The sequence below is a fragment of the Cydia splendana genome, chromosome 1, assembly GCF_910591565.1.
Source record: "Cydia splendana chromosome 1, ilCydSple1.2, whole genome shotgun sequence".
NCBI classification, from domain to species: domain Eukaryota; kingdom Metazoa; phylum Arthropoda; class Insecta; order Lepidoptera; family Tortricidae; genus Cydia; species Cydia splendana.
The window spans coordinates 26,602,632-26,628,114 of NC_085960.1; the positions used below are offsets into that span (position 1 = coordinate 26,602,632).

Consider the following 25,483-nt stretch of genomic DNA (forward strand, 5'->3'; position numbering starts at 1 on the left):
CGCAAAATCTGACAGATGGATTTACCCGAGTTTGAAGTTAAGCGACTCAATTATAGTTTCGCAAAAAGTTTTCGAAACCTTGGATAAGGTTGGTGTTATGCCGCACCTACATTTATTAGATGTAAGTTCAGTAATAGTTTTCTTTCTCTTAAAGTTGTATATTGTATAAGGCTAACTTACCAATAATATTGAGTTCATATACTCTAGAGACTTTTGAGTATAAAGGCGAATCTAAGGCAATCTCACAAGCGTATGATCCTGAGGCCGGGAAATCTAATTTTTCTAACGTCACAGTGGTAGAGGATACGGTTGCTATCTGAAATAAAATACGAATGGTTAAAGCAAATGTGGAAAACGAGAAATAGGTACATAGGTGTGCATAAATCCAAATTATTTTTTTTTATTTTAGACAAGTAGGTAATTATTGATAGCCTGATTAATTGGTAATAATTATTATAAGAGAAAATTAACCTGAAAACTAACAAGATAGGTACTAAAAAAAATATTATCGCCCACTATTTCTTAAGACTGCATGGAGAATTGTGTTTTTTCTTATAAACCAATAAATTTCTGTATAAATCAGTAAATTAATGTTGTTGTCTTACTGACAGATAGTTTTATTCTGCTTATGTTTTGCTTTATCAACTAAACGGCAAATAGATGATTCGGTCAAGTTGTGTTCTAATGTATGGGGAAGACAAACAAATTATAGCCAGCATTCAATGAATGTAGTATGATACCTTTGGGTATGGTGCTTTACGCACACTAGTGTCCCATGCCCTCCCCCTTCCGCAACCCCCTCTTTTAGCATGAAATATGTCCCGATTGACGGTTTTTTTAAATTTTTGAGATAAGTATTGGAGTTAGGAATAAAGTGTCAAGGTAAGAAATAATCCCTATTAAATTATTAACAAAACAGGTTATATTCATTTTTTTGATATGACGCACCATATTCATGTTATGGCTAGATGAACTTCGACAAAATTAAACCGTTGAAAGACTTGTTGAAGTCCAATATAACATAGTACGTGATAGTACTGAAAGAAATCTTACACGGATAATAACCTTGCAAGTGTATTCTCCGTATAAGATTTATTTCAGTACTATCACGTACTATGTTATATTGAACTTCAACAAGTTAATACTTACTGTAGCGAAACGCTACTGGCCGTTTGTAAAAAAATAAAATGCATATTTGCGATTATTTTGAATTTAAATTTTGACGGAATGTTCGAGAAAGAAAAAATTGAATTTGTTTTTTGGCAGATGGCTTGTGAATTTTGTGTGAAAAAGTGGTTTGTGCTCCCGGGTTGTTTTTAACCAGATTTGATATATAACCCGAAGTTTTTAAAGTGCGCGTAAATCCACGGGCGGAAAGGCTCCTCGTAAACAGTTGGCCACCCAAGCCGTGCATGAATCGGCGTCAGGGAAGAGACGCTCCTCGTAGACAGTTGGCCACCAAGCCGAGCGTGTATCGGTGCCGGGCACTGATGAAGTGAGGTGGCCCCATCGTTACCGTCCCGTCTACTGCCTACCATCAGCGCTTTCCAGGAGGCGAGTGAGGTTTGCCTCGTCAGGCCTGTTTTGCGGACACCAACTTGTGCGCCATCCATGCTATATGCAACTGGATTTGGATCCAGCTGTCGGCACCCTTGCGTATGCTTCCACGTTTGTCCCCTTTACCCTTTGTCCCCTTTCCTAACTGAAATTCAAGACTGCAATATCTTAATTTTAGCGATAGTTTTTCTAATCCCAATTTTTTTATAACCACCTAATTATTGTGCTTTTGTGTTTTTGTGCCATATTTTTGTTTCGCCATTTGTTAATATCTGTGATCCGCATACCTCTTTTTTTTTCTTCCTACAACTCCTCAAAATTCAAAAGCCTCGCTTGACGGGCGGTATAAACAAGCGGTTCAAAATTTAGGTATCATTCGCCAAATTGTCAACCACCATCGTCCATTATATTCGCCTCATAGATACATCTTTTTCCTTTCCAGCTAAATTCTCAACCGTATTCTTTTTTTTACCTTTCATGTTTACCAACTATGCGGAACGCAGATAAATTAGTTTAAAACGATCAATTAGTTTTTTTAGTGGAATTTGTAAAAATTAACAGTAACAGTGAAAGTAAGAGTGTGTCATTTTTTTGACATTGGAAATGTCTTTTCGTTCGCTCCAGTATACGGTCCGATTTCACGAAAAAGTGCGATCCCCTTATATCTCGGAAAGTTGTGAAGATATGATATTAAAAATTAGGCTCAAAAGACGCATAATCACGAGAGCTGTAAGGTGCAAAAATAATTATTCGAGAAAGTCAAAAACAAAAAAAGTTATGGTCGAAATAGTGAAAATAAAATTCAATTTTTTCCGAATTTTTGATTTTGGTGCTCGATAATTTGGAAACGAAGAATGATATCAAAAATTTGAGAAAAACGGCTCTGGACAATTTAGTCAGCTACAATTTGAGCCTAAAACAAAGACGATCGGGTTAAGGGTTTGCCCTGTAGCCTAACCTTAAAATAGTCAAAAAGTCAGAACGACAATTTTCACAGGACATTTATGACTTCATGTTTCGCAGAGTTCGTTATCGGTGTTTGTTATGAATTATCGGGATTATGACGGCAGAATAACACTTGCACTGCGTGGGCTTTCAAAATCGTTGCAGATTTTTCTTGGTCTAACTCTATCTATCCTGTTTGAGACGGGCGTAGATAACGCACTATTCGACAATCTATGCATTCTTGTGGTGGTGGAAATAGAAAGAGAGGGAGAGGGAGAGGGAGAGGGAGAGGGAGAGGGAGAGGGAGAGGGAGAGGGAGAGGGAGAGGGAGAGGGAGAGGGAGAGGGAGAGGGAGAGGGAGAGGGAGAGGGAGAGGGAGAGGGAGAGGGAGAGGGAGAGGGAGAGGGAGAGGGAGAGGGAGAGGGAGAGGGAGAGGGAGAGGGAGAGGGAGAGGGAGAGGGAGAGGGAGAGGGAGAGGGAGAGGGAGAGGGAGAGGGAGAGGGAGAGGGAGAGGGAGAGGGAGAGGGAGAGGGAGAGGGAGAGGGAGAGGGAGAGGGAGAGGGAGAGGGAGAGGGAGAGGGAGAGGGAGAGGGAGAGGGAGAGGGAGAGGGAGAGGGAGAGGGAGAGGGAGAGGGAGAGGGAGAGGGAGAGGGAGAGGGAGAGGGAGAGGGAGAGGGAGAGGGAGAGGGAGAGGGAGAGGGAGAGGGAGAGGGAGAGGGAGAGGGAGAGGGAGAGGGAGAGGGAGAGGGAGAGGGAGAGGGAGAGGGACACAAAATAAAAACTTATACAGAGAAACATAAAAAAGAAAAAGTGCCACGAAATGGTCTCACCTCAGCATGTTGCTGGCGGCTGCTAGCAGATAGCTGATGCTGAACCCTGGCAGTACCTAGTGGAGCTCGGGTTTAATACAACATAAACACACGCTGTTTTGGTCATCGGACTCGTCTCGATGAGCACTTAGGAGAGTAGTACCCAAGATAGAGCTGATGCTGAACCCTGGCTGTACCTATTGGAACTCAGGTTTGGTGCAACATAGACAAACGCTGTTATGGTCATCTCTCGTCGCGTCAAACTGCTGTCAAGAAAATTTCATATCTTGCAGCAAATGGGCCGCTGCCGATCACCACTTCTCGAGTTGACTACGGATTTGCCGTGTAATAATTTTCTTGTACTTTGAACATTAATATATCCTGCTTATTAATCGAAAAATGAAATATGTACCTATACTTATGCGCCACGGCGACAATTATTCAAACTTGGATACGCGTGTGGAAATTTTGCAATTTGTTTGTTCACATGCGTTATGTCCAGGATACTTGTGTTAGTCTAAGAATAAAATAATTATCATTCAACGTTGTAGTTTTATTTTGTAACTTTTTCCTTATCCAGACTTTCTCGTCGCTCAGCGACAATATTTTTTCGAATTCCGTAGATTCATTTCCAATGTGCTCGATAGTCGTGTGAGGCACGAAATCTGTGAATTTTTTGATAAAAGTGTGTAAAATTATACGTGATCTGCAAAAATCAATTGTTTTACTGCATTACTTAACAAAAAAGGTTATATTAATTTTCTTGTATTAACTTGTTGAAGTTCAATATAACATAGTACGTGATAGTACTGAAATAAATCTTATACGGAGAATAATCTTGCAAGGTTATTTTCCGTGTAAGATTTCTTTCAGTACTATCACGTACTATGTTATATTGGACTTCAGCAAGTTTTTCAACGGTTTAATTTTGTCGAAGTTCATCTAGCCATAACATGAATATGGTATCATACTACATTCATTGAATGCTGGCAATAATTAGTTCTAGACACGCGGTAGCGTGTCCAGCTAAGTTCAAAGAAAAAGGAACTGGCGACGCAGCAACCGTGTGTAATATTACACGAACCATTTCGAGCCACTTTTGACCCCTTCACAACTTGAAACCTACTTAATCTAAACTAATGAAATTTGGCACATGTATTCATGCCCCTTAGCTTGTCCAAAATACAAAATTTCATAAACATAGCTCAAATAGTTACTGATAAATTATCGTTTAAAAACCAGCATTTTTGTGACTGACTGACATATAGATCATAAACCTAACCCACTTCCAGATGGCCTAGAAACTTGAAATTTGGCATCAAGGTAGACTATTAGGTGTATATAGAGGAAAAAATCTGAAAAGTGGAAATTATTGATATTTAAATGGAAAAATAAAAAAATAATACTTATAGACCAAAAACCTAACCCACTTCTAGATCACTTAGAAACTTGATATTTGGCACCAAGGTAGACTATTAGGTGTATATAGAGGAAAAAATCTGAAAACTGGAAATTATTGATAATTCGAGGGGAAAAAAAATTAATACTTATAGACCAAAAACCTAACCCACTTTTAGATCACTTAGAAACTTGATATTTGGCATCAAGGTAGACTATTAGGTGTATATAGAGGGAAAAATCTGAAAACTGGAAATTATTGAGATTTAGATGGAAAAAATAATAATTAATACTTATAGACCAAAAATCTAACCCACTTCTAGATCACTTAGAAATTTGATATTTGGCATCAAAGTAGACTATTAGGTGTATATAGAGGGAAAAATCTGAAAACTGGAAATTATTGATATTTCGATGGAAAAAAAATAATTAATACTTATAGACCAAAAACCTAACCCACTTCTAGATGACTTAGAAACTTGATATTTGGCATCAAGGTAGACTATTATGTATATAGAGGGAAAAATCTGAAAACTTGAAATTATTGATATTTCGATAGAAAAAAAAAATTAATACTTATAGACCAAAAACCTAACCCCTCTTCTAGATCACTTAGAAACTTGATATTTGGCATCAAGGTAGACTATTAGGTGTATATAGAGGGAAAAATCTTAAAACTGGAAATTATTGATATTTTGATGGAAAAAAGAAAATTAATACTTATAGACCAAAAACCTAACCCACTTCTAGATGACTTAGAAACTTGATATTTGGCATCAAGGTAGACTATTAGTTGTATATAAAGGGAAAAATCTTAAAACTGGAAATTATTGATATTTCGATAGAAAAAAAAAATTATACTTATAGACCAAAAACCTAACCCCTCTTCAAGATCACTTAGAAACTTGATATTTGGCATAAAAGTAGACTATTAGGTATATATAGAGGGAAAAATCTGAAAACTGGAAATTATTGATATTTCGATAAAAAAAAATTGATACTTATAGACCAAAAACCTAACCCACTTCTAGATGACTTAGAAAGTTGATATTTAGCATCAAGGTAGACTATTAGGTTTGTATAGAGGGAAAAATCTGTAAACGGGAAATTATTGATATTTAGATGTAAAAAAAATAATTAGGTAATATTAATAGACCAAAAACCTAACCCACTTCTAGATCACTTAGAAACTTGATATTTGGCATGAAGGTAGACTATTAGGCGTATAAAAAAGAAAAAAATCTGAAAACTGAAACTTTTTAACAATTGACCGCGCGTTAGCGAGGGTCTCCTTTTCAGCTTAGGCAAACTGCTTTTATGATGAATACCTACTATAGTAATTTCTGTACAAAAAGTAATGATATCCCAACAAAAACATAAATGTGAAATGAGAGCCAAGTTCAATATTAAGAATATGTGTCGTTGTTGACTCGCTGACAAAAGAATTGAGATCTATATGGGTGCCAAGTTCTGTGTTGTGTAGAAAATCCTGAAATTATAAAGGATTTGTCTTGGCTAGTTTTTACGTATAGGCTACTTTTCTAAAATTTGGTTTGTTGGTAAAAACTAGCCAAGTCAAATCCTTTATAATTTCAGGATTTTCTACATAACACAGAACTTGGCACCCATATAGATCTCAATTCTTTTGTCAGCGAGTCAACAACGACACATATTCTTAATATTGAACTTGGCTCTCATTTCACATTTATGTTTTTGTTGGGATTTTAAACTAACACAATTTGACCGAATCATAGAGACCACATTTTTAGTTAGCTAATAAAGATATTTTCTTTCATTTTTCCTTCTGCTTACTTAATCCTATTTGGAATAGAGTATACCTATAAAACAATACGATTATGTAAGCTTAGGCCGCACAATTCTATGGTACTTACCCTCGCCCACACTGTTAACTGTACTTACATCGGTGGGCCCTTTAGGTGGGCCCTTTAGGTGGGCCCTTTAGGTGGGTCCTTTTGTAATAAGGTCCACAGATGTACTGTTAGGAGTGTTGCTGTATGTACAGGTTACTTACATCAATAACAGCTCCAGTTAGTGGAACGATCTCATACGGGGGGTCTCGATTTCTAATGTACCTCATGAAGTGCTTCGCATCTTTGTAGAACACAACCTGAAATTATAATTCCATTAGTGACATGTATTTGTTTGTGTTGTGCTTAGCAATGTACAAATTGCAGAATATTCCCAAAAAGCGGAAACGTTCTCGAGAATGTTCTCAGAACATTCCTGCAACATGGAAATTATTGTTCCGCCATCTTGGATTTTTTCCAAAAAAAATTTTTTGTCATAGGAATCTAGAGGCCTCTATCTCCCGCCATGCCAAATCCCAGCGCGCTCATACCAACTTGAAAAAAAAAAAAGTCTGCCATTTAGATTTTTTTTAATGCAGTTTGTTTTGTCTCGGGGTTTGTTTTGTCTATGACATTTGGTCGAGCACCCCCCACCTATCACGCACCGTTTAAAAGTTGCCATACAAAATAAAAGTGGCCAGTTTTCCCGCAATTGTATTTATTTTTCCAAAAAAAATTTCATAGGTATCTAGGGGACCCCGAGATTCCGTGACCAAAATTTCAGCGCGCTAGGACAAACTTGAAAAAATTAAAAAAAAAGTCGACCATATTGAAAAAAACATGGCGGCGTCAAAAACCGCCAGGGTCCCTCTATGACATTTGGTCGAGCACCCCCCACCTAGATCTGACCGTTTGGCCGGGCCGTCATCATTTTTCTGACCGGAAGCGGTAGACCAAAAGACGGAATTTTCTGGGGGTAAGGATACTACACCTAAACTATCGTGAATATTCATGGTATAAATTACGATAAATAAATAAATTCTCGTTCTCGAGAACATTCTCAGAAGTTACCGAGAAATTCTCATGTGCAAAGTTTCGCAACTTTGGAAAGTTCTCGTGAGTCCATTGCTAGTTGTGCTGTGTATAAATAAGTATTTTGTATAAATAAAAATACAGAAAAATATTAATTTCATTATGTATAAAGTTCGGATGACTCTCCGAGAGCCCGGTTCAGATTTTGATTTCTCGTTGTGAAACGGTTATAGATACCATATTCTGGGCCTGAGATGACACTTCATCATATCGGGGTATTTTTATAAAAAAAAAAAATCTCATTGAAATACTCGGCATTTATTTATTTATCGTATGGCAATTATTTTACACTGTACATTAATTAACTAGTTTATAATCTAAATCCACATTTTGTCCAAGTAGGTAATGGCTGCACTCGTACCGGTATTTAAATTTTCCATTGGGCCATCGTAGGTACTTTATTAGTGGGTACTCCAAGACGATATGCCGAACAGTTTGCTTTGGGCATCTGCATTTGCAGTATTCCTGATCACACCATTGCCATTTTTTTCGGAGGTACGCACAGTGGCCGATTCCTGTTCTCAGCACGGCACGGTACCAAGCACGGCGTGATTCATAAGGCACTGTTCTAATTTTAAGTTACGTCAATTAATAGATCTAGAAACGATATGGATTAGATATGTCAGTGTCCAATGTGATATTTCTTCAAACAAATACGTCACATTTCACACTGATACATTTAATCCATATCTTTTCGAATCCGGCAGATAGACCTCAGGCGCGTGGCTCCGCGGGTTCGGCTCGAAGAGATCAAATGGGACGTCTGCGCCCATTTATATACTAAGTTTTGAAATATGAACGATAGAAATTGGAAATCTAGTGGTATTGACCACTAGTTTTCAATTCTAATAAAATAATTTAAATGCCTAGTAGTGGAGATAGTATTGGAGGGAGCCACACGAAATCGAGCGCTCGAAATTCAAAAATCGGCGCCCAGATTGTTAAACTGTGACGCCCTATTGAAGTGAAACAGTGATTGAGCCAATTGTTGTGCAAATACATCTGCATTGATCTCGCGTATGTGCTAAAACGCATGTTACACTGATTATCTATGCATTGGTTTGATCGCAAATTAGTAAATGGTCACTTGACACTTGATTAATATTGATAATTTATGAATAAGTACAATATTCTGCAGTACACTTGCATCGTGATTGCTATATTTTTTATCATGTATTTACATATAGGTATTGTATAATACGCCATACCTACTTAATTGATTTTATCTTAAAATAACTCGTTAAATTAATGAATCGCCCTTAATCTTAATGATTTCACGAACATGTCATTTTACATGTATAAATCTAAGTACATCCGTTACTATGCCCATAATAATAGGTATTATTAAAAAAATATAAAGAAAGCCACTGATAAGGTTTATTTCCCATTTCCTTTAAAACAGGGACCGTATAACCGGTTTTATTAAATACCTGTATAAAAACTGTCAAACGAATACCGGTTGAAATATTATACCTATATTCGCATTAGAGGTATTGCTGTCATTCCGTTTTTGTCTTTATCGCTATTTGTACACTAATTGACATAATGAAATACCGGTATTCATTAATACCTCAATAATAACAGGTATTCAGTATACCGGTAATGGTTTTCGTATTTAATACCGGTATTCATTGCACTTGATCAAAGAGTAACCAAAAACTTTGCGACAAGAGGTTAAAGTTGTTGTTAAGTCCTCATGCCAAAGACATATGTAACTTACTATCTATTCTTTTTGCTCATGCTGATATTGATCGCTGTACAAGCGAAAGATTTCATGATTTAACCACGAGCGTAGCAAGTGGTTCGAAATGTGTAAAATTGAGCGTTGCGACCGTTTCAAGGCACGAGGTTAATGAATGAATTAATGAAAATAATTAATCCCAGAAAACATTTCCATATGAAATATGAGCGCCGCGCCGCCAAAATTTTCGCGCCGCCGCCGCCGCCAAAATTCTGCGCTATCGGTGTGGCATCGGAGTGACCTTGTTAGATACTAGAGTCTGTCTAAGCTAACTTTGCACCGATTTGAACAGAACAAAGTGAGGGAGTGTTATTATAATATAAACGTCATATTTTCATAGAACTTTGACATTAACGATGATATTTACACACGTTGTCGTTGCAAATGCTATGCAGATTAGTTTGATCGGGAATTTATTGCTTTTATATAACGTGCTAACAAATTAGGTACCGATATTTTAAGAGATGGTACTTTATATAAAAACAATTAACTTTAAATAGAAATCAAGAAAACATTTCATATCATATTTTTGTTTTATTTACCGAATAAAAATATAAATTAAAATTATATCTAAAAATAATCATTACGTGCATTAAACCACATAAAGAAAAAAATACATAGAGTGCTCACTCAGAAAAGTCTAATGCTCAACAACTTTCAGCGAATATTAAACAAGGATTAACTGGAACTTTATTTTCAACTCCTTCTGCTTTAATATAGTAGTAGTAGTAGTAGTAAAACACTTTATTGTACAAAAATCAAAACAAAACAGGAAAAATAACATTCGTCATTAGTACAAAGGCGAATTTATGCCTTTAAGGGATCTCTTCCAGTTAACCTTTGAGCAATATTAGTTGTAAATAGTTGTTCAATACAATTTTTTAGACATTTTTGAAATTAATATTCTTTTTAGGGTTCCGTATTTCGTACCAATATCAAGTTGATATCAACTGCAAAAAAGTTTCTTGAAGGGGTTTTTATAGGCTTTTAATATCGTACATTTAAGTCACATTCACTCATTGATTCATTCATACTATTTTTGCGATTAGTAGGTGGTCTGTGCGAGCAGTGTGTGTAATCATTCACCTCTCCTGGCGATACGTACATATAATAACTATTATATTTGACTATAGCTACCCGCACTGACTTCGCACGGATTACACAAAACCTTAACAAATTGTACACCTAAACTAAAGCTTCCTCAAAAATCTTTCTATTGATAGCTGAAATCCGCATGAAAATCAGTTGAGTAGGTTTTGAGTTCATCGTAAACATACATTCATATAGTTACAGACAGACGCGGCGGGGGACTTTGTTTTATAAAGTGTAGTGAATTAGTGATAGATTCAATTAACAGTAACCTCACAATATAAAGAGATGTTCATTATGCTGCTTATCTACAGTTAATGCCATGAAAAACTTTTTTCATACCATAATTCAATAAATTAAATGAAATTAAATTAAATGAATTAAGGTTTGAATTCTCTTCGCATAAACCAAGTTTTCAAGGCTACGCCGCCGATTCGCCGCCACCGCCAACCAATTATGACCGGCGAACCGCCGCCGGCTAAATGCCTATTGGGCGGCGCTAGAACGTGCGCGCCGGTCGAAAACAATTGGGTGGCGGCGCGCCAGAAAAAAATCCACGGCGGCGGCGTGGAATTTTTCAACTTTTCAATATTAAGACGTATAATGAAAAGCCATGCTTAACCCTTAAATCGACAAGGGAAAAAAAATCTCAAAAAACTGTGTTAGTATCATTTTTTTGGTGTTATTATCTTATTATGTGGTTGTTTATTGTAGAAAAATCATGAAAAAAATCTATTTATAATAGTTTCGAAAAAAACATAGGTATGTCAAATATGTTGGATGTTGCCAGTCGGTGTAAATAAAAAGATACGCCGCATAATGAAAAGACGTCTAGTATTTTGGACGTTGCCTAGTTAGTATACAGTACTTTATATGCATAAGGTTTTTTTTGTCAAATTCATGTTTTTTTTTAATAAATATAGAATAATTGCATTTTTAATTACAAATACACTTACTGATAATGTCAACTTATGTTATGAACTAAAGTAAAACCTATTATTTTTATATTTTTCCAAAAGCTTTACAGCTCGTAGGTGGTAAAATTTTACCAGTCATTGGCGTCATTTTATTAACATTAAATCAAACTTAGCGGGGTATCGTAGGATGCAGCAACATCTGAGCAATGGTATACAACAATGCATGCAATTTTATCAATATTTTCGTAAGAAATTTCTCAAATGAAATCGGGTCTGTCTCTTGATGTCTTGATGAACGCACAGGAAAAAAAAAACCGTAATAATATTTTTTTATCTATTTGGTTCATTACGTTGCAATACGACAAGTAATGACTTTTTAAAAGGTTTTGAAACACCTAAAATCCCTCTGTTTAATTCATATTCATATTCATAAAAACTACCAGAAAACGTGATAATTTTACTCTTCGCATACTTGGCACTAGTGCCCTGTAATCGACAACGGTTAAAACACTGGACATTATACTTTGTAAATGTGTTTTAGGTACATGGTACATACAACACATTTTTATGTAAATCGTACTGCCACATAATAAATAGTTAGTATGGTGTTGGTGCGACATAAAATAGTAGAAATTAAATTATATGACCAAAAAATTTCCGTGAATACGTAATTATTGCCATGTTTAAGTAAGTATTTTACGTCAAAAATGTGAGAGTTACGTAGGAAGTGGCGCCTATTTCAACTATTTCTTATCGGACTATAACCTATTACATATTTTAACGCTGCATAATACTGTCTTATAAAAAATATTCGGCGCGCATTTTAATCTACCGGCGGCGGCGGCGGCGCGCGGACTCCTTATGGCGGCGGCGCGCACGTCTAATCGGCGCTCATATATTTGAGATTATAAACTACATACTTAATAAAATACAATTAAATCAACAAAAAAAAAACAATTAAATGAATCAAATGAACGCTATTAAATATTTATCATTCAAAATCATCACCTAACAGCTAATTTTACCAGCCAACATGAAAACGGGCATTCTAAGATCCGGATCTTAAGTATTTACAACTTTACAAGCGGGCCGGACAACGTCCTTGACGAGTAGCGAAGGAACGAATCGTGGTACTACTACAACCGGTATTGGCACTTACTTATTACCGGTAATAGCTTTAGGAGTAAACTATCAAATAGTGGTATTTGTTGTCAATTGGCTAAACCGATAACACTATTGAATACCGGTATTCGAATACCTCTATTCGGAGCTTAAGTGATATAAATACCCAAATTCAAATTACACCGGTTATACCTCAATAATAACCTGTAGTCAGAATACCGGTAACGGTCCCTGCTTTAAAATTAATGAAGTCAATAACTTACACGAGTCTTTTAACATTTAAAAGAGTCAGATTAAAAAGCCCAATCGTTTGATATTACACGAAAGTAGGACCCACAACTTCACAATAAGTTTACGTTCGTCTCAAAGTTTCTGACAATAAATATTAAATTGTGATTTATTGACAACTATAGGGAATTGAATAATAGAGGGTTTCGTTCTCTTATTTAGTACTTTTACAGCTATTCATTACGAGTAAACCATTATTTGGGGCGATATGAGGCCATTCTCGCGTTTATTAAATAGTGCACGATCGTCGGTTTTATCGAATTTGACCATAAAAGACCATACTTATGTGTTTAATTTATCTATTGCGTACAAACAGCAACACTCCTGACTGTATCTACATCGGTTTTTTATACTACAAATTGTAATACAAAGATATTTTCTATTTCTTATATAGCAATTTAGCAATGAAAACTTGTACCAGACATAGGTATATATATTATGTATTATATATGCATGTTACGAAAATAGCAAGTTTCATGTAATTTAAGCATGTTGTTTCAAAATGAGAGCGTAACTTCGATTGTACGAGTATGTGGCATTTTGGCGGCAAGTTCGTGTGACTCTTAAAAAATAATTGCCTTTGTTACTCCCCTAAATAAGACAAATGTAACGAAACGAGAAACGTGGCTTCTCACGACTTGAAATAAAAATATCGAGCTATGGACTGCTGGTCCGACTAGCTCGGAACCGGTTTTTTTGTAAAACCCGAAATAGCTCAATATTTTAAATTATTTTATGATCTTTACGTAGGACTGAATTATGTATTTAGTTAACAACTTCGTATTATTAGATTGCCCCATTAAATATTTAATAATAAACCAAAGAACGAAAAAGAACGTAATAATACCGGTATTTTTTGTATGAAGAAAAAACCGGTTCCGAGGCTTGGTCGTAACGTAACAATTAAATATGGCGAATTCTTGTTCCTGCTAAAACAGAATGTAGGTAAATACTTAATATTAATTTAGACACGAGGCATTTAAATAATTACCCAACTGTTTGATATTGACTTTTGACAAACACTAAATCCCAGGTCCAGAGGCGTCAGAAAGAAATAAGAGACAAATATTTAATTTTAAGTAACCATGGTAATGTTTATTCGGAAGGCAAAAAAAAGTATTTTCACCACACCAGCTCGGAAAGGCTTACTTTGCACTTCAAAAACGGATAGCAAAGTTGCACTTTGAATTACTGATAGCATGTGAGGCAAAGTAATCAAATGCAAATTTTGAGTTGTTTTCTTATGTTTGCTGGTAGAATTGACTTTTAAATGATGATTTTGGATGATAAATATTTAATAACATTCATTTGAATTTGATTTGGTTTGATTTTGTTTGATATTTTACATTTAATATTTGCTTCGTATTGGTGTGGTGAAAAATTTTGTGTTTCACTCGGGGGCAAATTTTGTTTAACCCTCGTGCTTTGAAACCCTCGCAACGCTCAAGATTCCATTTTTCGAACCACTCGCTACGCTCGTGGTTCAATTTTGGAATCTTTCGCTTGCTCGGGCATCAATATTAGCGGTTAAACAACAACTTTGCCCCCTTGTAAAACAAATAACTATTTCAATTTTTTTTCAAAGAGCTCATAATAATTATGTAAATGAAAATAGTTTGGTTTTCTGATGCCGATGTCGGTAACTAAATACCTACTACCTACTTATTTACGTACCCTCCATTACATGATTACAATACAGTCGCCATCAGATATATCGCAGCGGCCAAGGTGCTCACAAATATCTGAACACGCCTCTATTGTCAAGGCGTTAGTGTGCGTGTTCAGATATTGTGGACACCTTGGCCGTTCCGATATATCTGATGGCGACTGTACCTGCACCTACTCACTGTGTCTACTGTTAATTGGTTTTCCGGGAACATAATAATATTATTTCGGCCTCGATTGAGTATTAGTTGTACCCTCAGTAGGTAAGTGATATTACATATTATGTTAAAGTGAAAGCTTCTTCATTTACGATACCTACTCCGGGACATAAGTAGATTGATAGCAATTATGGGCATTTTCATTTAAAAGTGTACCATTTACTTTTTTTCGAAAATCCATCAACGTTTGTGTTATTTCTACTCAGAATCACGAGGACTATCGATTTATAAAGAAAAAAAATGTGTTTCCACATACATACATTTTGTATGGACCGTTACAAAACTGACACCCAAAATTTGTATGAAAAACTGGGGACACTTTTTTTCTTTGTCTCATTCAATAGTACTCGTGATTCTGAGTCTAAATAACCCAAAACTTGATAGTTTTTCGAAAAAAAGTAAATGGTACCATTTTTTCTGAAAATTCCCTTATAGCTATAATCCCAAGATCAACACTCTTAACCTTTTAAGTAGTTAATTACAATAAAGAGGGGAGGAACAATTAATCTGGCAATGTATTACATAAATATACTAAGACCTTTTTCTAGCAAAACGAGGGATCAGCAAAATGAAACATCAAAAAATTTGCTATCGATAAATAGAGCAAGTAAAAAAATTAATGAATAATATTAAAATGAGATGCAAATCGTCATATACATTTTCTCTAGGTACATATTAGTACGGTCGACTACAAAGATTATATTTACACTTTTGCACCATAGTCCCTTGTAATAAGGCGAAAAATATAAACATATCTTTGACGTCGACTGTACCTATATTACTTATATTATATATGATCGCAGTACTTATATTTATTTTAGTAGTTATGCACAGATATTGGCCAATCGAACTGTTCTTTTAGTATCTACATATCTATTAGGATTTAAACAGACCTTATAGGTACTTATTCTATCAGTAAATTATAATTAGTCATTATTGTTGGTAAAGTGTCAGCAGACAATTAAAAAAATCAAGGACTGTAAATACCATTGTAGCAGATAAATAGGTACATACTTACATAAATTGCCTTGATAATATTTTACGTTTTTATATACAAAAATATCTATCATCAAAACGGGGCACTGTTTATGAAAATTTCTATACAAAGCTCTTGAGTGTAATTGCGGCGCCTCTTTATATTCTATAACAGCTATCGCCGGCATCGAATTTTGAGAATCAATGTTTTATGCATATCGCCAATGAAATTGGACCCTATCAAAATATATTCGGATACCGCCAGATAGTTCAAAAAAACGCTGGAGATTGAGGAAAGCCTCGATCAAACCTCGGGTTATCCTGCATTCTTTGTGAGCACTTTTCGCTGAGATTTCTTTGCAAAGTGCCCTTGAGTGCCGACATTAATTGTCTGTCCTTTTCTTTTGCTCTCCTTAGTTATTTTATTAGTTTGTGAAATAGTATGCGGTTAACGGACAGTAATTTAATATGGCTGCAGATTCAGTTAAAGTTTAACTATTAAACTAAACTGTCTGCAATTTTATTGTGCTTACTCATATTATGATAAAATTTGCAAGTAAATTTGACAGTTTATAATGGAAAACCTTCTGTCAGCCCTATACGTAAGTAATTAATAATTTTGTCGATTAAGTGTATTGGTGTAGTACGAGTACGACTCACCAAAGTATTTATGTTAAAATAATGCCAATGATTTTTGTTAGGTCCAGTTCAGGTTCACAGCTTAACAAATATATTTGTAATCTTCGTTTAGTTGAAATAATGGGACTAGGGTTCATTCTTTCTTTCTATCTTTCGAGACATACTACTAAACGAGACAAAAATTTTGGGTAGGCCTGACAAGTTATGGCAAAACACATAGAGTCAGACCGAGAAAAGTCTGCAGCTATTTTGACAGCCCACGCAGTGCAAGTGTCATTTTAAACGTCAAACTTCTATGAAATGATGACGTGTAAATAACACTTGCACTGCGTGGGCTATCAAAATCGCTGCAGACTTTTCTTGGTCTAACTCTACCTACCATAGGTAAATCAATTGAAATAATTAATTGTAGAGGTATTGCATTCGTTTGTCCACCACGACGACCATTACAACTCGCACGCAGGCCTAAGTCCGTTGTTTCGTACAACTTCTATTTTGACAGAATACGAATAATTTTACCTACCTCACCAATTTGAAATTTGGTCTAAGTAAAGGATGACTCACGCTAGATCGGGCCGTGCCCGGGCCAAGGCGACCGACATGTCATTTTCTATGACGGCTGATCGGTGATCACGTGGTGCTTTCCATAGAAAACGAAGCGCCGGAATCTCCGGCCAGGCCCCGGCCCGGGGCAAAGAGTATATTAAAGGCCGTAACACACTATCGCACCGCACCGCGACTTTGGTGCGGTGCGATAGTGTGTTACCACTTTAAGTATGCCCGGGGTAGCGTGAGTCATCCTTTATTTGACAGCAGTTATTATAAGTTTTACTTCATTACTAAAATTCGTTCAAAATACCAAACGCCTACTCAATTTCCTTTGAAAGGTCAAGTAAACTGAAGTTTAAATTGTTTACATTAATTACATATTAATGATCCGGTGAAAGGCGGCAACAGTTTACGTAGCTGATTAGATAAACAGGTTTAACAAAACCCTTCTAACGGAATGGTGTATTAATGGTTGGTGAAGTGCTTTCGACGAGGAAGATGAAGGACGATGCCCAGCAACAGTTAAAACTCCTAGGGGTAGTGAGTGGCTTAACGGAATATACACATAAAATTTAGTAATTATATAATTCAAACCAATAGGTATAGTTGCAACTTTGGACAAAAAGCATATTTTGAAGAGTCACAAGAAGATGGAAAGGGTTAAAATTATATAAGTTTCTCGCGGGCAGTTGATCGGTGATACCGATGGCTGTAGTTTTTTAAACCGTAGGTAACCATTGGGGGAGGGGCACGAATAACATCTTTGTGCCCCGGCTTATCTCGCCTGCACGTGGCCCTCCTGCTGTTTAACGGAAGAGATAGCAACAGAGAACGAAAACTTGAAACAAACCCGGCTCGGTGCCAGCCGTCATGCACCTGCAGCCGATCCAACTCCGCGCGTATTGACTTGTCAAGACTTGTCTTTACCGCGGATCTTGTCGGTGAGGCCGAGAGAGAGCCACAGGTCTTGGGCAACCCTGTGTCCCTTTGTTTGTGTCCCAGGCGGTGCAGTGTCTGTGGAGAGGAAACTTCACCCACGATGGTTTGCCGCGTGGAAACACAGCCACGAAAAACGTTGTCTCCCTACCTGACACTGCTTGTATAGTCTGTAATAAACTCGAAGGCCCATGATGATGAGGTAACCATTTTAGGGCCGATTTTTTAGTTCCATTTAGCTCAATCGATAACTATTCCTCCAACGAATTAAATTATGAGAAGGACACATAATGTAAGGATCATTATTTATTAATAGCTTATATTTTGATCATTCTTACTTTTGTTTATGAATAATTTATAAAAGAGTATCAATTGACTCATACTTGTCACTGGTTCCCGCCATGTTGAATTGTAATAAAAAGGGGGTATACCAGTGACAAGTGGCCAGTTCGAGTACGGACAAGTTAGAGTGAAGACGTCTTGAATATTTGATTGTAAATTGGTTGTTATTATGTTTATAACAAATGAATAAAGTTAAAATATTGGTACAAGTATTAGTTTTCATCATCGACCCGGTAATAACCCAACAATTTCAGAAGTTGGATCTAACAAAAATCGATAGGATTTTTGCCACGCCGCACGAACGTAAGGTTTTCTTTTCTTTTTCGTTTGTATCAGTGAGTAAACTATGTTTACCGGAAAGTGTATTAAATTTTGGTAAGTCATTTCTTTATATATTTTTTTTACTCGCTTTCATTTTAAATAAAATTGGTTTAAGAACCTACCGTCATATCTGTATTAAATATACTGTATATATTATTAACGATCATGATGATGATTTGCCCAATTTTGGTATATGTATGTGTAGAAAGAACGTACGAACGGATGCCAGGTAGTCTCACTTATAATAAAAATATGAAATTTAAAATCTACAGTTGTCATTTAAGCGTTTTTGAATATTACATATGAGTCAGTGAAAATTAGATCGAATGTCATTATAATGTTTCTATATTATCAAACTCGATTGTATGATGGTGTACCACATCGATTATTTCAAACTCAGGCTAAGGACTCATTATTTAGTTTTGTTGCGTAGCAAAATAGCATAGTACAACTGTAGTAGCAAACTACAGTAGGATATTGTTTCATGTACATTAAGATTTACGATCCGTTGCACCTTTTGAGGTCAGTTTGCGGTACTAAAATTGTATGAATACACTGGCTTTGTAACCGTGACACCGATGAGTAAACTAAAAATTAAATCTTGCCAATTGAATACCTCTGAAGTAAACCCCTGTTGAGTTTGTATTAGCAATGCCTCTAGTATGAAGTTTTTAAACGCGATTGGCGTCAGTGTATAACGTAATATTGTTACGAATGCATCTAAGATATTGCTTTTATTAAAATGTTGGGCATTATAATATATGACCTTTCGGAACTCCACTTTAAAATCATTCTGGTGAATATGTAAGTTTATACATAATATTGCGATTCCATGCGCACAAGACCGACAAGACGATACATTATTTAAAAGAAAATAACGTGACGATCTAAGTCCAAATTGGAAACCATAATGCAGGGTTACGTTATGTAACTTGTGTACCTAGTGCTATTAGCTATTAACATGGTTTTTTTTTTAACCTAGTGCTTTTATACCGATATCGGTTTTCATTCAGCGACGCTGCCCAACGCAGCATTACTTATGAAAGCCTCGATGAAGCTAAATTACTAGAACACGTAGTTATAATTATTTTCCCTTCTTGTATGGAAATACAACACCTTTATGACATATCGGATATTAAACGTATTAATAGTATGAATCAGAGTTGGGCACTTATAATTGCAATCTGTGATTAAACTAAAATAAAGCTCAGTCAAATGATTTCATAAGGAATAAAGGAAGTAGCGGTCGTAAAACGAACCTTATTCTAACTTCAACTAAAACGTTAGTTTGAATAACCATGATAACCATCTGCTCGAATAATTAAAATACTTCCAAAACCATGTCGATGATAAATTCATAATTGTGTCATGTCGAATTCAAGCTAATTGGTAAACTCATGATAAATTGACAAAATAAGTTGCCGTTATTAAAACTAACGTTACCATTCTCATTTTATTTAATTTAACTAATTTTGCCCAACTCTGGTATGAACATACATCTATATTAAATCTCCATGTTATGGAGCGTATGTCGTTTGTTGAATACACGAGTAGTAACTCGTTAACGAATGTACTTATGTAATATTTTTCTATTGTTTTATTATTGCACACTCCTCAAGATACGTAACTCGTAACTTTGTGCGCTGAGCATTAAGTATTTTTTGTGTCAATTTACACATACTAGATATCGTGAACTTGCATCTCAATGGATTCAATTTAATAACCTGTCACCTTTTGTTTAGACTGTATGACTGTATGTCATCAAGTCTTAATGTAATCAGTTTTTTATCATAACAACCTTGTAAGGGCCAGTAATTTTGGCACGAGTACTTAATCAATGTATATAAATGTATGTGTGTTACCATGATGATCATGGAGAAATGCGAGGTCGATGGGACATCGATATGCTTAACTATTTGATATAATATTTGATTGCGAGCTACGCATACTTTAAACATTTAGAAACTCATTTACCCCTTTATTTATAGGATGTGAATATTTTGAATGACGTTAAGTCTTGCAAACCACTAATAATCTCCTGTGTTTTATCTGACAGGACAGTATCGTTTGCTACATTTTTATTATTTTTGTTTTTCTGTAATAGTAGTAAATTCAAATCATACTTAGGTACCTAAATGAAAAACAAAGGACCTTAATTGGAATAATAGTGTATTCTGTGGATATCTTTGAAGTTGCGTGTAGTACTGTAAAGTTGTAACTTATTGTGTAGTACTGTAAAGTTGTAACTTATGTAGAGTCATATGTAGAGTCATATGTAGAGTCATATGTAGAGTCATATGTAGAGTCATATGTAGAGTCATATGTAGAGTCATATGTAGAGTCATATGTAGAGTCATATGTAGAGTCATATGTAGAGTCATATGTAGAGTCATATGTAGAGTCATATGTAGAGTCATATGTAGAGTCATATGTAGAGTCATATGTAGAGTCATATGTAGAGTCATATGTAGAGTCATATGTAGAGTCATATGTAGAGTCATATGTAGAGTCATATGTAGAGTCATATGTAGAGTCATATGTAGAGTCATATGTAGAGTCATATGTAGAGTCATATGTAGAGTCATATGTAGAGTCATATGTAGAGTCATATGTAGAGTCATATGTAGAGTCATATGTAGAGTCATATGTAGAGTCATATGTAGAGTCATATGTAGAGTCATATGTAGAGTCATATGTAGAGAGTCAGAGCTATACGTTGAGTGGTTTTCATATAAAGAGTCGATGACGTATGTGCAGACACTAGTATCAGTAGATAAGAAGCGCCATGTTAATCTTGTGGAATCGATGTGTTTGTGTAGGTATACACAATATACAACGCACGTGGATGGACGTGTGAGACTTTAATGCGCGTGGATGAACGTGCGAGACTTAAACGCACGTGGATGAACGTGTGAGACTTGACGCGCGTGGATGAACGTGTGAGACTTGACGCGCGTGGATGAATGCGCTACACTTTTATTCCAACTTTCATAAATATATTTACAACAATTTAAAATCATTAGTCAACCATATATCAGTATAATTTAATCATAAAAACATAATAAACAGTAATAATAAGCAAAGAAAAATTAATAAAATTTCTACACGTCTATTACTAATATGTTGAGTTCTCATCTGAGTGCAGTTTAGATTAAAACGGTATGAAATATCATATTATGTGTGTTATACACGAGTTGCTAAAATCCTAAGATTGTAATAATACTTTTATATTCACAAAAAAAAAAGAGACGAAGGAAATAGATAACGACACTTGATTAATAAAGGAAACAACGATTATCGCTCGTTCGTAAATATAAAATTACATGTAATGGAAATCGATATACGAGTAGATTAATGATGCCCGTTTTCTTAATGTTCAACTTGAACTTGGCTGGGCGCGTGAGCCATAGAGATTAGACATTCATAATGTAAAATATATATAAAACCAATGGTTATTACTGAGGAATATACGGTAAATTCTCTGCAAAAGAAATAAATGTTGTTATGTTTAATTCATAAGTAAAGCTTTTAAATTTACACGGGAACTCATTTCTTCCATTATTTAAACCACCATAGTACAACATCATTATGAACTTTTATATATCAAATAATAATTGATAAGGTGCTTCGCTTTTAATATACTGTCAAACTGTTCAATATTACTTGACAATTAAACATGATTATTATGCATATGTGAATTTACATATTTTTATATGTATTCTAATACCGTGTTCGATAATCGATAATTCATAAGAAAGTCCCATTTATTTGAATGTCAATTTCAATACAAGTTATAAAGTTACAAAAATTAAATATATAGTTTTTATTTAATGAGGCTTCAGAAAACGGTTCTTAATTTGTCTCACATTAATTATGTACGAATATCTCGATCTAGTAAAATAGTATTATAAATAAGTCTTATTTTCGTAAAACCAGAATAATTTTAATAAAAAACCGCTCTGACAATGACAGACGTCTCGTAAATTTTATTTGCTATAATTATATTTTTATACGTTTTTATTGTTAAAACTGTTGTGTATTTTGCCATTTAATGTACCTTTGACCTGGCTATGTGGAAACATAAAAATCGACTACAATACGTGTGACTCAAATCCCATACACAAACCACTTACATTGACATTTGTTTGACAAAACGGTCAACACAACATTACGGCAAAACAGTAATAACGTATGCAAAGAATGATTACGAGGAGTCAAAGACGTGCAGCGGAGTCGACCAACAACGCACGACCACCACCCCCGCCCGCCCCGTCCAGTTCCTCGTCCACATCGTCGTCAGGCGACGAGTTCGCAACGGCGCCTGACACAGACGGATCCAGTGACGAGGGCGGGCCGCCGCCGCCGCCGCCACGACCACCTGCGCGACGAGGGCGGCCACCGCTGCCGGCACGCTTGGGGCCTGCGGGACATCCTGCCCCGCCCACGGCTCCCGCTGCCGGTGGTATAGTGCGACGCATGAGATGGACTCGAGACATGAACGAGAATGTCATGCGCGCCTATTATGGGGCTACAGAGGGGGGAACACAGCTATCCGCCTATCGTTCGAGAATACTGCCTCTGTTTCAGTCTCTTGAACCTACCATCACCGTGTCGGAGCAGCGATTATCGGATCAGGTGCGCGTCATTCAGCGGCTAAAGCGCTTGGATGACGCGACACTTGATCGGCTTCGCCAGGAGGCTCTCTCTGCTCGCGCGGACTCCACCTCGGTGCGGGATCTGCCCGCCACGTCGCCGGATCCGGTGCCCGCACCCGACCTGGCACCGGCGGCGCCACGGGTTGATTTCTGTACCGACGAGGGGGACTTCGCGAGTCAGAATGTGAGTACAACTGCTAATGAGCAACTGAGGAGGACTTTGGAAGAGACGATTACGCAGTATCGCGCCACAACCAACTCTAGGCCCCGATTACCACGTCTGCCTATGAATAGACGCAATCTAGCGCTCATGGGAGCCCTAAACGCTTTACTAGAACCACATCTGCGGACTAGTAAAGATTTAGATGATACGCACTCGATCATGTACTGCGGAGCCATCGCGGCGTGCCGTGTTGCTCGCGTCAAGTTCCCGGACGCTGAACGTGCACCTAGGACCGCCGGAGGTGTCCCTGCATGGCAAGTGCGGATCGAGCGACGTATCAGCTCGTTTAGGACTCTCATCGCAAAGCTGATCTGCTTCAGGGAGGGCAACAATCGCCCCCGAGTAATGCGCTTTGTGAACCAGGCGTTCGCGGGGACGGATATCAGGCCCCGCGACTACATGGCCAATGTCACAGAGCGCATCGACTTTCTAAAGCAGAAAGTCTATGCATGGGCAAACCGTATTCGCCGCTACAGAGAGCGTGTGGATCGATTTCAGCAGAATCGCCTTTTTCAAAGTGACCAAAGGAGGGTGTACCGAAAGTGGGAGGAAACCAACCTTCGTACGCCCGACACGCAGCCGCCGGATGTTACTGCCATGACCGACTTCTGGCGTAGCATCTGGTCGGTGCCTGTCGGACACACCGAGGGGAGTTGGATGAGTGTTGTCGAACGTGAGTGCGAGTCCATCGAACCTATGGGGGCAGTCACCATCAGCCCCGATGACGTCAGTTGTGCCATCCGCACGGCCCAGAACTGGAAAAGTCCTGGGCCGGATGGATTGCACAACTTCTGGCTAAAGTGGTTCCGATGCTCGCACTCGCGCTTGGCAGCACAATTTCAACAAGCCCTCGAGCTTGGTTCTCTCCCACCTTCCTTAACAACTGGTGTCACCTTTCTGCTCTATAAGTCCGGTAGTACCACGGAAGCGAAGAACTACAGACCCATTACATGCTTGCCTACACTCTACAAGCTCCTTACATCCATTTTGAGAGCAAAAATCAACGCGCACATTATCGCAAACAATATTCTGGCTTCCGCTCAAAATGGATGTCGGGTTGGGTCCCGTGGTACTAAAGAGCTCCTCCTCATAGACATGACCATTTGCCAACAAATCCGGCGGAACAAGGGGGCCCTCTCAGCCGCTTGGATTGACTACAAGAAGGCCTATGATTCGGTGCCTCATTCATGGTTGGGGAGGGTCTTAGAGCTGTATAAAGTTGATGCAGCTTTGAGAGCCTTCCTAAGCGCGTGTATGAGACAGTGGACCACAGTCCTTCGTCAACCAGGAGGCGGAGATGACCGCCCTGGCCCGCAGGATTTTATAAGGATTAAGCGAGGAATCTTTCAGGGCGACAGTCTGAGTCCCCTGTGGTTCTGCCTAGCTTTGAATCCCCTCAGCACCCTGCTGAAGGATTTGGGACTAGGTTGCCGGCTTCGGAGAGAGGGTGTAGTCATTTCTCACCTTCTGTACATGGATGACCTCAAATTATTTGCACCAAATAGCCAATACTTGTTGGAGCTACTGAAAACCACGGAAGTCTTCAGTAGTGCCATCCACATGGAGTTTGGTGTCGATAAATGTGCGGTTATGCATGTACAGCGGGGGAAGGTTGTAAATTCAACAAATTTACAACTCTCTGAGACAATGTCTTTCAGATCTATCTCTGAATCAGAAACCTATAAATACCTTGGTATGTCACAGTCGTTGGGTATTGAGGACGAGGGTATTAGACGGTCGGTGAAGGAGCGCTTTTTCAGTCGGCTCACAAAAGTCCTTAACAGTCTTTTGTCAGGAGGCAACAAAGTGCGCGCCTTCAACCAACGCCTGGGTAATGCCCCTACTCACATACTCCTTTGGCATACTAAGGTGGACTCAGACCGAGCTGGACGCCCTGGATCGGAGGGTCCGGTCACTGCTCACCACACATCGCATGCTACACCCACGCTCGTCAGTTATGAGATTGTACATCCCACGGAAGTGTGGAGGCCGAGGCTTCCTAAACGCCAAGGATCTCCACAACCGCGAGGTGTACAATCTCAGGAATTATTTCCTTAACAACGAGTGTGGGATGCATCGTGATGTGGTGGCAGTAGACAGGAACCTCACGCCGCTCTCCTTGGCAAACGAGAACTGGCGCAAACCTGTGGTACTAAGTACTGCGGATCGCAAGGCGGCATGGGAGAGTAAGGTG

General features: G+C 37.5%; 1 protein-coding gene across 2 annotated transcripts in view; it reads right to left on the bottom strand.

The window, feature by feature from the left end:
• Positions 1-25,483, bottom strand: part of LOC134797725 (uncharacterized) — an 86,568-nt gene that overhangs the window by 7,581 nt on the left and 53,504 nt on the right. For both annotated transcript variants that reach the window (XM_063770079.1, XM_063770088.1), the window contains 2 exons: positions 6,742-6,837; positions 181-316 (listed from right to left, as the gene is read on the bottom strand). In XM_063770079.1, coding sequence (XP_063626149.1) covers positions 181-316; positions 6,742-6,837 — 232 coding nt within the window. The remainder of the gene's footprint in view (positions 1-180; positions 317-6,741; positions 6,838-25,483) is intronic.